This window comes from Platichthys flesus, chromosome 24 (genome assembly GCF_949316205.1).
Source record: "Platichthys flesus chromosome 24, fPlaFle2.1, whole genome shotgun sequence".
Lineage (NCBI taxonomy): Eukaryota > Metazoa > Chordata > Actinopteri > Pleuronectiformes > Pleuronectidae > Platichthys > Platichthys flesus.
In genome coordinates, this window is record NC_084968.1 from 15,392,634 (window position 1) to 15,409,018 (window position 16,385).

General features: G+C 48.4%; 2 protein-coding genes across 3 annotated transcripts; both read left to right on the forward strand.

Moving 5' to 3' along the window:
* Nucleotides 1–1,513: 1,513 nt before the first annotated feature.
* mepceb (methylphosphate capping enzyme b) lies at nucleotides 1,514–5,822 on the forward strand. Of its 2 annotated transcripts, none has more exons than XM_062384285.1 (8): nucleotides 1,514–1,942; nucleotides 2,741–3,141; nucleotides 3,243–3,511; nucleotides 3,593–3,881; nucleotides 3,965–4,478; nucleotides 4,935–5,147; nucleotides 5,229–5,337; nucleotides 5,514–5,822. In XM_062384285.1, exons 2-8 carry the CDS (start codon nucleotides 2,768–2,770, stop codon nucleotides 5,564–5,566), a joined length of 1,821 nt encoding a protein of 606 aa, XP_062240269.1. In that variant the 5' UTR covers nucleotides 1,514–1,942; nucleotides 2,741–2,767; the 3' UTR covers nucleotides 5,567–5,822. The 2 variants fall into 2 exon arrangements, with proteins under 2 accessions (XP_062240269.1, XP_062240268.1); XM_062384284.1 differs by having other exon boundaries at nucleotides 1,517–1,942; nucleotides 3,959–4,478.
* Nucleotides 5,823–7,799: 1,977 nt separating this feature from the next.
* On the forward strand, nucleotides 7,800–9,794 carry LOC133949551 (4-galactosyl-N-acetylglucosaminide 3-alpha-L-fucosyltransferase 9-like). Its single transcript, XM_062383462.1, has 2 exons — nucleotides 7,800–8,474; nucleotides 8,558–9,794. The coding sequence occupies exon 2, from the start codon at nucleotides 8,565–8,567 to the stop codon at nucleotides 9,657–9,659; it is 1,095 nt and encodes a 364-aa protein (XP_062239446.1). The 5' UTR covers nucleotides 7,800–8,474; nucleotides 8,558–8,564; the 3' UTR covers nucleotides 9,660–9,794.
* Nucleotides 9,795–16,385: the final 6,591 nt, after the last annotated feature.

The following is a 16,385-nucleotide window of genomic DNA, read 5'->3' on the forward strand; positions in this document are numbered from 1 at the left end:
GCTGTCAACATTTACTCAAAGGGTGTAGCGCCACCTTGTGGGAGAAAGGTGGAGTCAGGTGAGAGAATCTGAATCAGCTTTATGGCCATGTACAGGGTTAGGGTTAGGGTTACACATACAAACAATTTGAATACGTTTTTTACGTTGCTCACAACGTACAGAACTAGACAAATAAACAAAAAAACAAGGACAAAATATATATATATATATATATATATAAATATTTATAATTTTGAACTTTGCACAGGCAGTGTTCCTGAACCTGTATGATTCATTGTTCATAGGCCAGAGGACAGACGCTGTTCTGGTGTCTGGTAGTTTTGGCCTTCAGTGCTCTGTAGCGCCCACCAGAGGCGAGGAGCTGGAACTGGTCCAGGGTGTGATGGGTTTCCTGGCTCTGGACATGTACAGGTCCTTGATGGGGGGCCCATCCACGCCAGGCAGTGATGGATGTTCGTAGAACAGACGGGACGATGGCGGCTTAGAGTCGGAACAGCAGCTCCTGAGGCAGGTTGTACTTCCTGAGGTGGTGCAGGAGGGACGTCCTCTGCTGGGACGCCCACTTTAGATCCTGGGAGATTGTTGATCCCAGAAACCTGAAGGTCTCCACTACACACACAGTGCTGTTGAGTATTGCGAGGGGGGGCAGTGTTGGGGGCCTCTCATGAAGTTGCTCTGACCCCACCAGAGGGCTGTTCCAGCTCCCGCCTGTAGCAGGCTCCTCACCGTCCCTGATGAGGCCGACGAGCGCTGTGTCGTCTGTGAACTTCAGGAGTTTAACAGACACGTCTCCTGAGGTGCAGTCGCTGGTGAAGAGGGAGAAGAGCGGTGGGGGGAGCAGCCATCCCTGGGGGGCCCCGGTGCTGATGGTCCGGGAGCTGGTGATGTTTCCCAGTCTGCCCTGCGGCCTCCTGTCTGCTGGGACGTTAGTGATCCAGTGACGGGTGGAGGCCGGCACAGAGCTGGGGACCTTTGGGAGTGTTTCTGGATGAAGGTGTTGAATGCTGAGTTGCAGTCCACGATCGCACAACCCTTGTGTGTGTCCCCGAGGTGCTGCAGCATGTAGTGCAGTCCCAGGGGCAGGGGGTCCACCAGACGGCCTGTGTGTCCTTATAACAATAGCCATAATAGTTATGAAATGTTGTGTATACTGTTGTTTTCTGTTCACTTCACTCTGCTGAAAAAATATGTGTGTGTTTGAGAGAGAGTGTGTGTGTGTGTGTGTGTGTGAGTGAGTGTAGTTTAATGGTTGACGCTGATTGGTCGGGGGTCCTCCTGTTTTCAGTCAGGCACCTCTCTGGGCGCTTCTCTGCTCCGGACTTTCTCCCGCCTTCTCCAGCTAACACCAATCAGATGACAGCTCGGGTCTAATTGGTCAGAAGGCGGGGGAGGCGGGGGATCAGGTCGGCACACCATTGGTCAGCTGTGAGGTCGCTCACATGCTGCTGCGGCTGGTCTATAAAGATGAGGACTCGGCTCAGGAGCTAGCAGTTAGCAGCTAACAGTTAGCAGCTAGCTGCGGCCAAACCGTCGCGTCTGAGTCATCACTCTGCACACACACACTGATACATGCACTCACGTGCACGGAGAGATCGGCGAGGGCTTATGTTTACGCACGGTGCGTGTGTTCGCGAGTGTTTTTAGCTGTACGACTTTGTGAAGTGTCTGCGTGTTAGCTCAATGCTAAGTGCTTCCTGCATGTTAGCTCCAGCAGCTAACTGTTTATCTGCGTGTTTCTTACTGCTAGTGTGAAATATTCATGAGCCCGCCCCGGGATTGGTGTAGTCAGCGATAGGGGCGGGGTTAGGACGAGTTTTTGCGGAATGTGGGGCGTTAGACACGCGCACACACACACACTCACACACACACACTCAGGTCTATTTGTGTCACACACACTGACTGACAGTGTGATCATATTGGAAACAACAAGTGGACCATTACGGTGAGTACCATTGATTTCACACTGATTGATACTAATCTACAAGTAATTATCATAAGCGACACACTGATGACCTTTGACCCCTTAGCACAAAGTGAACGTTCACTTGTTTATACTAGAGCTGCAACTAACCATTATTTTGATAAACTAGAGTTAAAGATTATTTTGACAAGTCAAATGATGTTATATATAAATATTTTTTTTTTTTTTATACAAAAATTCTCACTTTCAAAGTAAAATTCAAAATTTACGATATTGAAAAGTTAATTCTGGATCATCAAAGTTTAGGTTTAAAACGTCTTGTTCTGCTGAATGTGTCTGTCACGCTCCCAGTCACAGTTCATCAGTGTTCTTGTATATTTACAATAAAAGTTGCTGCTGTTACTTTATACCAGATGTGCTCTTTAGAACCACTAGTAAAACAGTTTCATAGATAACTTTACACATTCATTAATTTATTTTCGATTACCGTTGTTGATCAAGGAAAGCATGATGTTAACTTTACAACCAGCTCTGCTCCCAGTAAACCTACATGCACCACTGTCATTCAATATTCTCAACTGTGCAGTATTCACTCTACTATACTCATTTATAAAAAATGTCTGTTCAATATAAACCGTATGTGCAATCCATTTACTGTACATATTCTGACACAGTATAGTTCTAACACTGTATAGACCGGTTTAATCACATTTATATATTTTTCTCTCTATTGTTGTATATTTCTATTTCTCCCAAGTACTTGATGCTACTTATGTGTTGTTTTCTTCTGCTGTAACTTTGCAAATGTCCCCACTGCAGGGGATTGGCTGATTTTTCCTGAGGCGGATGAAGATCAGGATGTCATTGGACAAACAGACTATCGTCGCTCATGAGTCGCCCAACAAAACCAGCCCTTTCCCTTCCAATGTCGCTCTATCAGAGCAGCCACAGTTGGCTAAGACCCGCCCCCTGTATTGTAAAAACGGCCTGCAGCCACCCAGCAACAGCCAGCCCCCACTGGTCGGCCCTCCTACTCCTGCTCAGCGAATAGGAAAAAGGCGCTACTCTATGGGCGTAAGCTTCAAGGGGCCGGCCAAGCGCCGTCGCCGCACAAACAGTGACAGCCAATCAGAGCCTGTGCTGCCAAGTCACTTTTTGTTGGGCGGGAACATCTTTGACCCGCTTAATCTGAACTCGCTATTGGATGAAGAAGTCAACAGGTGAGTGTTGAGATGAATATCTGTTGATTAGTCCAATAATTAATAATGATAGTAATACAAAACCTTAGTCTATAAAAACTAAACCCCTCCCCTCTCTTCAGAACGACCAACCAGGAGACCCCAAAGTGCTCACCACTGCCCTCACGGGGCGGTGACCCCGTAGAGATCCTATTTCCACGTGACATCACCGACCCCCTGAACTTGAAGGGAGGTGGGGGGGAGGTGGGAGGTGGAGTCCTGCTGTCGCCGGTGAAGTTCAGGAGGAGGCACCGGAACCGACATCATGGGGGAGGAGTGGGGGGAGGAGGAGGGGGAGGTGAAGGGGAGGTGATACCTGCTCGACTGTTTCCCTCCACAGCTGCAGTGACAGGTGAGACTCGACTGGATCCAGCACAGATCTGATTGGATCATTCGTTCCTGGGATTAACTCTTCATTTATCATGCTGTGCAGTTCCTCCGCTGACCACTGAGGGCGGTGTTTCTGCATCTCCTCTTCCCTGTGAACTCAACACTGCCATCACCTGCCGAGATGACGTAGCCCCGCCCCCCATACTCCCCAGGAGACACACGCATCCTCCGCCAGGCCACACCCACAAACCCGGTAACCAGGGAGATGGTCGTCAACGGAGACGGCGACGCACCACGTCGACGAGGTTAGCTACGAACACTGTCTCCATGACGACTGCAACTCAGACAACTCAATTCCACACACCACTGGTGGGAGGGGCTAAAACTGGCAGGTGAGTCTTTCACCGCAAGTGATTTCAAACTCTGTCATCTGATTGGACGCCCTGGTCACATGTGCTGCGTGCTGCAGGTGCAGAGGACCTCATCCCGGCTCGTCACGGCAACCAGAGAAGAAGAAGGACCAACACCGATACCAGCACGGCAACCACAGTCGTTTCTATGGCTACCATGGTTTCTATGGTGACAGGTGGGAGGGGCGGGTGGGGGCAGAGGATGACCCACGCCTACATCTCCTGGAAGCTGATTGGTTTAAAGACAAGACTGTGCTGGATGTGGGTTGCGGTGCCGGTCACATGACTGTTAGTATTTCCCGCAGGTTTAGCCCTGTTCACATCCTGGGGGTGGAGCTAGACAAACGATTGGTTTGGGCCGCCAAGCAGAACATCAGACACTTCCTGTCACATGACCTGGTAGTGGAGGAGAGGAGGAGAAGGGAGGAGGTGAAGAGGGAGGAGTTTGATCAGGCGTTCTCCCTCCTCCCCTTCCCTCTGTCGTTCCGGGTGAGTCGAGGTCCTCTCTCTGCCCCCCCCCTCCTCCCTCACCCCTCCTCTGCCTCCACCAGGTTCCCCAGCAACATCACCATCGTCCAGGTGAGTGTGACACCAGCTGATCCATCAGCTCCATGTTTGTTAACTCGTCCTGAGCTGTGTCTCAGTTCCGGGGCCTCGCTCTAAAACCTCTTCAGCGGTTTTAATCGGCTGTAAGGGCGGGACAAGCTGGGGACAAGCTGGGGACAAGCTGGGGACAAGCTGGGGACAAAGGACGGTCTGTCTCATTGGGTTGGGCTGGTGGTGGACGATCAGCTGATGTTGGCTCCTCCCCAGACTGCGGCCGCTGAATCGAGACACGTCTTATCTGAGCAGAGCTCGATTTGTAGTTTGACTTGTCTATTAGTTCTTCACAGTGTGTTAAAACTATAGAAAGTGTGTATGTGTGTGTCGTCAGTTTGCTGATCACGTCTTTTTGACTCTGTGACCTTCGACATCGCTGATGTCAACAGCGACATCATTAACCCGCTGACATCACAGCTGTGTCTCCTCCCCCAGGGTGACTACATGTCACAGAGTGAGGCGTGGCCAGGGCGGGGCCAGTATGATGTCATTATGTGTCTGGGCCTGACCAAATGGGTGCAGCTGCAGTCGGGTGACGGGGGCGTGGTCCGACTCTTCAAACGGGCCTATCAGAGCCTGTCTCTGGGCGGATTATTCATCATGGAGCCGCAGCCATGGAGCAGCTACAGCCACAGCAAGAGGGCATCGGTAACACAAAACCCACACACGCTGACACACACAGCTTCCCACAGCAGTGTTCACTGACGTGTGCATGTGTACGTCCTGTAGGAGGCGACGTATCGTCACTACAGGAGCGTGAGGTTGAGACCTGAACTCTTCACCTCCTACCTGACGGACACTGTGGGCTTCAGCTCCTACAGGCTCCTCACACACTCAGGTACTACTCATGATGTGCAGTTACTTTTTTTGACCACCAGGGGGCAGCCAACAATACATGTATTGATCATATGATGTCACTCCAGTGAGAACCATATTGAAGCAGCTGTTGCCTCCAGCTGAGCATGATGGGAGTTGTAATCTTTTCTCAGGAGAACTTCTGTTTGTCGTTTCTAGGCAGCCAGAGGCCGATTTACCTGTTCCACAAAGGCCCCGCCCAGAGGAAGTGATGTCATCGGATGGAACGTGACTGTAGCTCAGCCTGTCATTTCGTTACCATGGCATCAACGTGAAACTGATGCTGAGGAGGGAGCGGATTGGAGGAGGCAGCTGAGCCTCCACCAATGACTGCTTGATGACATCACATCAGAGAGAGGTGTGACCTCTGGTCCTGGATACTGATTGGACGCTTTAGAGGAAGTGACATGTTCAGATTCATCTCTTCAAAATATTTTTGTTCTTTCAAAATAAAGAGAATTTATCAGCTGCTGAGTCGATTCAAACAGTTTTTAAAATCTGCCATTCCTCACCTTCACTGGAGGTAAAAAGTTAAAAATGTTCGAGGATAAGGATTTTGAATTTAATAATCGATCACTAAAGTTCTTTGTTCAAAATATAAGAATCTTTAGTTAACCATCAAAATATATATATATTTTTTAAAGATAATAACTGCATGACATTAGATCGATAAATAAATTTTTTTCAATGATTTGAGATTTGTTAAGGTTCTCGTTAGGAAATGAAAAATATGATAAAGTACATGTGAATCATATCAGTGATGTATCAGATACTGACTGGTAGTTCAGGGGAGGAGCCTCAGTTACAGTCCCAGCTCTAGCTCCGCCTCGTCTCCAAGGTAACTGTGCTGGGGCGTGGTCATCTTCAGGCTCACGCTGTCGTCCAACAATCGACCAATCGACGTCGACGTCTCCTCTGGCCCCGCCCTCTAGTCCATACACAGTTGGACTGACGCCCCTTGAAGTGCTGTGGTGGCCCCGCCCACTTCCGTTGTCAGAATTCTGTCCCTGGTTTGAGGTCTACTTCGCTCCTGGGGGCGGAGTCAGAGAAGTAGTTAACTGTTGATCATCTCTGGCTGTTTGTGAGAACTTTAACTGGTTTCAGACATGAACTGTGTCAAATGTTGTCTGGACATTTCCTGTAGTTAGTGTTTGTGAAGCAGAAGCAGGAGGTTGTCTGGTCAGACTATTTCACAACAACAGGGACATGCAAAGAACATGTGAGGGAAATGTCCGGAGCATTTGAGGAGCATGTCATGAACATGTGAGGAGCATGTGAGGAGCATGGCAGGAGCATGTCAGGAGCATGTGAGAAACAAGTGAGGAGCATGTGAGGAGCATGTCAGGAACGTGAGGAGCATCTGAGGAACATGTCAGGAGCATGTGTGGAGCATGTCAGTTGCATGTGAGGAACAAGTGAGGAGCATGTCAGTAGCATGGGAGGAACAAGTGAGGAGCATGTGAGGAGCAAGTGAGGGGCATGTTAGAAGCATGTCAAGAACATGTGAGGAACATGTCAGGAGCATGTGAGTAACAAGTGAGGAACATGTCAGGAGCATGTGAGGAGCATGTCAGGAGCATGTGAGGAACAAGTGAGGAGCATGTGAGGAACATGTCAGGAACATGTCAAGTGCATGTGAGGAGCATGTCTGGAGCATGTGAGGAACAAGTGAGGAGCATGTGAGGATCATGTCAGGAACATTGTCAGGTGCATGTGAGGAGCATGTCTGGAGCATGTCATGAAAGTGTCAGGAGCATGTGAGGAACAAGTGAGGAGCATGTTAGGAACATGTGAGGAGCATGTGAGGAACATGTCAGGAGCATGGGAGGAACATGTCAGGAACATGTCAGGACTATGTCAGGAGCATGTCAGGAACAAGTGAGGAACATGTGAGGAACATGTCAGGAGCATGGGAGGAACATGTCAGGAACATGTCAGGACTATGTCAGGAGCATGTCAGGAACAAGTGAGGAACATGTCAGGAGAATGTAAGTGGTTCAGTTCATGTCTGAAATTGGGTTGAAATAAAGTCAAATACTCCAGTAAAGTACAACTACAACACATGTACTTGTACACATCTCTCTACACAAATGATATGCAATCCACAGTTTCACAATTAAATGTTGATACATATCATTTGTCCGTGTTGTCCACATACTTCTGTTTGTCTTAGAACCGCACAACACACACTCACACAGACACACACACACACACACAAATACAAGAGGATTATCCCTACCCTGTCTAGGGCCCCTGAGCAAGGCACCTTACTCCCCCAACATCTGCTCCCCGGGCGCCGTACATGGTCGCTCACTGCTCTGTGTGTCCTGCAGCAGATGGGTCAAAAGCAGAGGTTACATTTCACTACCTGCATGAGTGTGTCTGTGTTTAGGACTAATACATGGATCTTAATCTTAACACACACACACAAAGGTTTGAGAGTGTGGGTTTGTGGTGATAACAAGTTCCTGATTGTTTCTGACTCATTTCCTCTTTCACTGACAGGAAGTGAGCACTGCTCTCTACACAACTGATTCTGTCCATCAAACCAAGCTCCAGGACGACGAGCCGTCTCCTCAGGAGGTGAAGCTGCTCGTCTGCTGAGGAACGTCTGCTGAGGAACATCTGCTGAGGAACATCTGCTGAAGAACGTCTGCTGAGGAACGTCTGCTGAGGAACATCTGCTGAGGAACATCTGCTGAAGAACATCTGCTGAAGAACGTCTGCTGAAGAACATCTGCTGAGGAACATCTGCTGAGGAACATCTGCTGAGGAACATCTGCTGAAGAACATCTGCTGAAGAACATCTGCTGAAGAACATCTGCTGAAGAACATCTGCTGAAGAACGTCTGCTGAAGAACATCTGCTGAGGAACATCTGCTGAGGAACATCTGCTGAGGAACATCTGCTGAAGAACATCTGCTGAAGAACATCTGCTGAAGAACGTCTGCTGAAGAACATCTGCTGAGGAACATCTGCTGAGGAACATCTGCTGAGGAACATCTGCTGAAGAACATCTGCTGAAGAACATCTGCTGAAGAACGTCTGCTGAAGAACGTCTGCTGAGGAACGTCTGCTGAGGAACTTCGGTCGGTGTTGGTTGGTTGTGACTGGACGAGGGTGAGCTGTTTTTTCTCTTCTCTTCTTTTCTTGTTTTGTTTGTTTGTTTGTTTGTTGACCTGATTTAAAGTCTTGTGTTGCAGGTGGGACATGTCGTCCTCAGGTCAGAGGACGTCTCTGCGCCCGTTTGTCCTCAGCTTCCTTTACTCGTGCCTGTTCCTGCTTCTTGTCTTCTCATATTTCAAACGTGAAAAGCTCCGTGCGTTCGTCTTCTCCGTGGAGACAGACAGTCTCTCCTGTCCTGCAGAGGACGCTCTGAACTGCGAGTCCAACCCAAACTGTTCGTCCCCAGCAGAGGACGGAGACACTGTCCTGCTGATCTGGACGTGGCCGTTTGGCCAAAGGTTCGATCTCAGCTGCAGCTCGTTCAACGTCACCAGGTGTCTTCTGACGGACGACAGGTCTCTGCTCCAACGAGCCGACGCCATCTTGTTCCACCACGTGGACATTCACCTCGCCGACATCCCCACAGAGCCACGCCCCTGCTTTCAGAAGTGGGCGTGGCTTAATATGGAGTCACCTGCGAACTCGGCTAGGATTCCTGAACTCGATGATTTGTTTAACGTGACTTGCAGCTACCGCCTGGACTCAGACGTCCCAGTGCCTTATGGGTATCTGGTGCCTGTGACGTCTGAGGACGAGTCCTTCAAAGTGCCGGAGAAGCAGCTGCTTGTGTGTTGGATCGTGAGCAACTGGAACAGGAGACACAGACGAGTCCAGTTCTACAACGAGCTGAAGAGACATGTCCACGTCAGCGTCTTCGGGGACGCCTTTGGCCGACGCATGAGTGACGGAGAGTTCAAGAGCACGATGGCCAGCTGTAAGTTCTACCTCTCCTTTGAAAACTCAGAGCACACGGACTACATCACAGAGAAGCTGTATGGACCCATGCTGCTGGGGACTGTCCCAGTCGTCCTCGGACCCCCCAGGAAGAATTACGAGGACCACGTCCCGGCCGACGCTTTTATTCACGTGGACGACTTCCCGTCTGCAGAGCTTCTGGCAGAGAGGCTGCGTCAGCTCGACCACGACCACCACGAGTACAGAAGCTTCTTCAACTGGACCAGAAGGTTCAGAGTCCACAGGTCCTGGTTCGGACCAGAACACGTCTGCAAAACCTGCCGCTACCTTCAGACCCACCGGGGACAACATGTCTGTCCTCGTCTCAACAGGTTCTGGTGTTAAAACGATCAGAGAGACGCAGACATCAGACATGTCTTCTGTGGACATGAAGACAACAAAGGGACAGAGACACATGTGAAGACACGCGTCACATGACCGTTCTCCTACACTGGTCATGTGGTAGGAGAACGACCAATAAGATTCCACTAGGCATAACCATAGCAGCGGTGATGTCATGTCAGTGTGGGCGGGGCATGAGGACGATGCTGTAGAAAGTTTGTGAATAAAGTTTTAAGAAACAAAACTGACCTGGAATCAGATTCAGGCTGTGATGCTGTTTTTGACCAGCAGACGGTGCTGTCCCCTCATGAACAGGTGTGTTTTTGTGTGTGTGCACTGCGTCTGTGTGTGTGTTTGAGTGAGTGTGTGATGGTTTGGGGGGGGGGGGGGGGGGGGGGGTCAGCTCATTCCTTCTTCTCTTCAAACTGACGACTTGATGAGCAAGAGGAAGTCACCAACCTCACAACACACAGACACACACACTTAGACAAACACAAACACACACACAACACACATACACACACACACACAGACACACAGACACACACACACAGACACTTAGATACACATAAACACACACACACACAGACACACACACAGACACACACACACACACACAAACCACACAGAGACACAGACACACACAAACACACACACAACACACACACACAGACACACACACACAGACACACACACAGACACTTAGATACACATAAACACACACACACATACAGACACACACACACACACACACAAACCACACTGAGACACAGACACACACACCCACAACGCACACACAACACACACTTAGACACACATAAACATAAACTCAACACACACAGACACACATACACAGACTATTATTATTTTACAACTATTATTTTAAACTGTTGACCGAGACTGTTGAGCGCTTCAGCTAATACCTCTCACACACACACACAGACACAGACACACACAGACACACACACACACACACACACACACACACACAGTCGTTTCATGGATGATTTAAATATTGTGTAGCGACGAGAACTGAAGAAGAAACAAGCAGAAGTTGTCATGTTGCTATGGCAATGCAGAGGTGCATTCTGGGAGTGGTTTGACCACAGGCTGTAAACCATGATAGACGTCTCCACTTCCTCCATCTTGTGTTGATGACATCGACCAATCCTGAGTCAGTCTCAGCCTGTTTTTAATAACTGATCAGAAACACGTGAACAAACTTCAGTGAGATAACAAACATCTTCACAAACATGTATTCAACGTCTACTTGAGATCTTAGTTTGGTCCCTGTCCCATCTGCTAACATGGAGGAGGTTAACTACCTGTACTGAAGCTGGACACCAGGGGGCGATCGTGTCATCCATCTTTATTTACACTCTGATTCTCACTGAAACATGAACGCTCACAAAACAAACAACAACTGGATCCGACTAATTCCTGGAGGGAAACTCTCGGCAGATCCGAAACATCTGGAAGTGTTCCAGGTGTGTGTGTCTGTGTGTGAGAGTGTGTGTGTGTGTGAGAGGCTGCCTATCTGGTTTCTATAATGAAAACACACTGAGTGCCCCCCCCCCCCCTTCATTCTTTCTTTAACTCGTCCCAGATGTCGGAGGATCAGAGGTAAAGCCAAACATGAAATGGACGACGTGACGTAAAGACAGCAGCTATTTAGTGTGTGTGTGTGTGTGTGTCTGTGGGTGTGTGTGTGTGTGTGCTCTGGTGCAGCTATCTTTGTGAGCACCAGTTTGAGTCTTCAACCTTTTGGCCGGTCCTCACTTTGTTACCCCCCCCCCCCCTATGCACTATGCCAATGAGTGTGTGTGTGTGTGTGTGTGTGTTTGCTCGGAAGGTGAAACCCTGATACCTTCTTCTGACCTCTGACCTCTGACCTCTGACCTCTGCATGCAGTTGCGGGGGGAGACTCCACTTCCTCTTTCAGCTGACAGGAAGTGATGTTGTGTCAGTGTGTCCTGCCCTGCTGCTGTTTCCCATGATGCATTTCAGCATGGACACTTTTACACTCGCTATAAATGAAGATTGATGACGTGATCGCCCCCGGTGGCTGGCGGCGGTACAGGTCATAAACACGCCTCCTCCATGTTAGCAGATGGGACCTTGACCAAACTAAAGAGTACGAACATGTTTAAAACACGAATAAACAATAAGAGATAGTTTTATTTAAAAATCGTATTTATCTGAACACGGGTCGTGAGTCACATGACAAACAGAAGAGGATTTATTTATGGTCTGTTTCCTCCTTCGATCTGATTCGTCCATCGAAGACACGCCCTCGTCCTCGCTGCTCAGAAGACGTACTCAGTGGTGACATCAGCAGTGATGTCACCAGTAGTGATGTCATCATAGTCTTCATCCAACCCCGCAGCTCCCTCAGCAGGCTGAGCCATCTCCATGGAGACAAGTGGCAGGCATCCTATAGGAGGACAGCGATCAGCTGACAACCACCAGGGGGCGTGTCTCCACAGCAAAGAGGGGGATGGTTCTCACCTGCGTTCCTGCTGAGGAGTGATGTCATCAGGAGGGTGGAGACCAGGAACGGGGCGAAGACCAGCAACCGGAGGAGACGAATCCATGGAGACGGAGACTGGAGGGACACCACTGAAGACACACAGTGAGTTACAGTTACACTTAGTTACTGGTACACTTAGTTACAGTTACACTTAGTTACAGTTACACTTAGTTACATGTACAGTTAGTTACAGTTACACTTAGTTTCAGTTACAGTAAGTTACAGTTAGTTACAGTAAGTTAGAGTTAGTTACAGTAAGTTACAGTTAGTTACAGTTACAATAAGTTACAGTTATACTTGTTACAGTTACACTTAGTTACAGATGAGTTACAGTTACACTTAGTTACTTGTACAGTTAGTTACAGTTTCACTTAGTTACAGTTAAAGTTAGTTACAGTTACACTTAGTTTCAGTTACAGTAAATTGCAGTTACACTTAGTTACAGTTACAGTTAGTTACAGTTACAGTAAGTTACATTTATAGTTAGTTACAGTTAGTTACAGTTACAATAAGTTACAGTTATACTTGTTACAGTTACACTTAGTTACAGTTGGTTACAGTTACACTTAGTTACAGTAACAGTAAATTGCAGTTACACTTAGTTACAGTTACAGTTAGTTACAGTTACAGTAAGTTACATTTATAGTTAGTTACAGTTAGTTACAGTTACAATAAGTTACAGTTATACTTGTTACAGTTACACTTAGTTACAGTTGGTTACAGTTACACTTAGTTACAGTAACAGTAAGTTACAGCTACAGTTAGTTACAGTTACAGTTGGTTACAGTTACAGTTACAGTAACAGTTACAGTTAGTTACAGTAAGCTCACCTGCAGAAACGGTCAGTCCAGACAGCAGCAGCACAGTCAACCCTGCAACAAGAGGTCAGAGGTCAGAGGTCAGTGAAGGTTTAGATCGTTTGTACCTTTGGACCAATCCCAGGAAGCAGAGAAGAAGAAGAAAAGGAAGTGTGGTTAGAAAAGAGGGACATCGGACTGGAAGGTTGCTGGTTCGAGGCCACAGAGGGAGCTGACGATGGATCTGTTCAGGTCCAAGAGGAGCCTGAACAGATTTAGCTCCTCACATGTGGGGGTGGACTGTACCAACACCTGTGGGGGCGGAGGGGTAGGGCTCAGACGTGGGGCTTTATGACCCTTCAAAATGAGATTTGTCAGACCCTCACTTCGCATGCAGGGTTACCCAGAATGCCTTGTGAATCACCGGCAAGCTGGGAAACAGACCCATTCAAGGACAGGTAGACTCCGCCCACCTAGGTGATGACGACAGTATTCTATAGTCCCTAAATTACAATGTGAAACCAAAACCACCAGAACAGATGAAAATAGGGAACAAAGACGTGAAGCTTCAGACTCGATGTCGTCTTTCTCTTTCTGTTGTGGAGCGAGTGTTTCCTCTGCTGCAGACTGAGGACGAGGTGGAGGACGAGGTGGAAGACGAGGTGGAGGACGAGGTGGAGGACGAGGTGGAGGACGAGGTGGAGGACGAGGTGGAGGACGAGGTGGAGGACGAGGTGGAGGACGAGGTGGAGGACGAGGTGGAGGACGAGGTGGAGGACTCACCCAGCAGGACGAACACAGACGGACTCTTCATCTTGACTCCACGACAACAAAGAAGAGGAAACACAGTAAAAGAAGAAGACAACAGGAAGTGGCTGCAGCTCCGACCCGTGAGATATGATATCACGTTTGATCGTGTTTCCACAGACCACAGAGGGGAGGAGCTGCCCGCCCACTTCCTCTCTCACATCACACTGACCAATCACTGAGGGACGAGGCTGTGATGTCACAATCACATGATCTCCTCTTTCCTGCAACACCTGAGAAATTAGGGGGGTTAGGGTTACCCGCCGAAACCTAACCCCTGACCCTGAGAGTCTAAAGGTGTGTGTGTCTTTGTTTGTGTGTGTGTTTGTCTTTGTTTGTGTCTTTGTTTCTGTGTGTGTGTCTCTGAACATTTAACTTGTTTCTTCTCCTGAAGACTGAGACGCTGCTGCAGTCTGATTGGTCCAGGTCGGAGGGACATGTGGAGGACGGACACTGATCCAGATGTTTGAGCCCTGAGTTCAGACTGACAGGCTGAGGTGAAGATAATGTGTTGACATCAGAGTCCAAACTGTGAGAAGTGACAAGAACACACACACACACACACACAAACACCTCACACACACAGCCTGCAGTATGTGGGTCTATGCTTATTAAGTTACAACTTCAAACAAGATCATGTTACTGTGTGTGTGTCTGTGTGTGTGTGTGTGTGTGTGTCTGTGTGTGTGTGTATGTGTGTGTGTGTGTGTGTGTGAGGTCACCATCAGGTCGAGATGGGGGAAATGAGGTGTCAGCCTGTCAGCCTATCAGCTGATAGATCACCTGTTGATTGACAGATGATCATTACCCTGGTGAACGGCTTTTGAGTGTGTTTAATGTGTGTGTGTTTGTGTGTGTGGATGTTAGTCTGTGTGTGTGTTTGTGTGGATAAGTGTTTGTGTGGATAATGAATTAATAGGATCATTATTATTCTAGTTGATAACAGAATATTTCTCTAAAACGTTTGTTGATGTGTCACCAGGACCAACGTTCCAGGAGGTGTGTTCTGTGTTCAGAGGAACCAGAGACCTCACAGGTTCTCACCAAGGTTCTCACCAAGGTTCTCAGGGGCCTCCAGGTGCAGGAAGCTTTGAAGGGTCTTGAAGATGTTCTGTGACAGTTCAGAGGTTCCAGAGAGTCTGGAGTGGCTTCATTTCATTTTGTGGCACATTTTTCAGAGGATCTGAGAGTTCCAGGGGTTCCTTAGTGGAACCAAAATTAACTGATACATTCCAGGAGCTTTAGTGATTCTTGAGTAAGTTTTAATATTTGTTCTAGGATTCGTGGGTGATGGACGTCCTTTGTCAGCATCTGAAGGAGGTTTGAAGTTCTTCAGGTGCAGAGGTTGTTCAGGAGGAACCAGGAGGAACCAGGCGTCACAGATGTTCTCCGACACTTCAGGACCCTTCGAGGGTTATTGGGGAGTTTTCTTCTTTAGTGGGTCCCTGTGGTTCTCAGGGTGGTTCCTGCGGTTCTTGAATAGTTTCCAGGACGCTTCGGTATGCTGGAGGTCAGGAGGTTTGTCAAACACTGGAAAATCTGAAACTGGAAAAATGACATGACCATTCAACACACACACACACACACACACACACACACACATTAAACACACATGTATATGTACTTCAGAGCTGTCAGTATTGATCTCCTTGGAGAGAGAGAGAGACAGAACAGGAGGGCCGCCAAAATCTTCGTGGGTAACACACACACACACACACACACACACACACACACACACACACTAGCTCAGATGAAACACAAACCTTCTGGTTTTTTCATTTCACTGCTTCTCTCCCAACAATGTGCTCATTAAAGTGAAATAACATGTCGACATGTTCCTTCCTATACATCACACACACACACACACATACACACAGACACACACAAACACACGCACACACACACACTCACTCAAACTCCTTCATAAACTCACTGCGTCTGGAAGTCATTTCTTCAATGAGCTCTGGGAGCCGAGTGGCGGTGGTTTCTCTGTGGAGGAGGTTTCAGGAGCTGAGTGAGGAGGTTCAGAGGGTCGGGGGGGAACTCGTACTGAAACCAGACGTCCTCGAAGCGGCTTCTCGGTAATAACACAAAAACATGAAACACACAACCAGCACGTACTCGTTGTTCACGTGAATCTCTGATGCTGTGACCTCGCCATGTGACCTCGCCATGTGACCTCCACGCCGCCTCGTCCTGACTCCGTGGCGGCGGACTCATCCTCTGCTGTGGTGAAGCAGCCAATCACCTGTGTTTAAGAGCCGCGCTGTGATTGGCTGCTGTGGTTCAACAGAATTTATTTGTTCAGACTCTGGTTACGCCGCTTGTCAATCACACAACACACACACATTTGGCTACCGCTGACCTCTGACCTCGATGTGTGTTTGTTGTTCCTGTGGAGAAACGCCTGCTGCTCTGAAACCACATGACCTGTCCTGCTTCACAGTCCCTGAGCCAATCAGGATCCAGATAACGCTCCAAGCATGGCCCTGTATAAATCAGCCTCACTTTAAGAGAATGGCGGGACATGGCTCCCTGTGAAACTCTGAACCTCAAGATCCTGCTCCTCACACAGAAAGATCTGAACCACCCTTC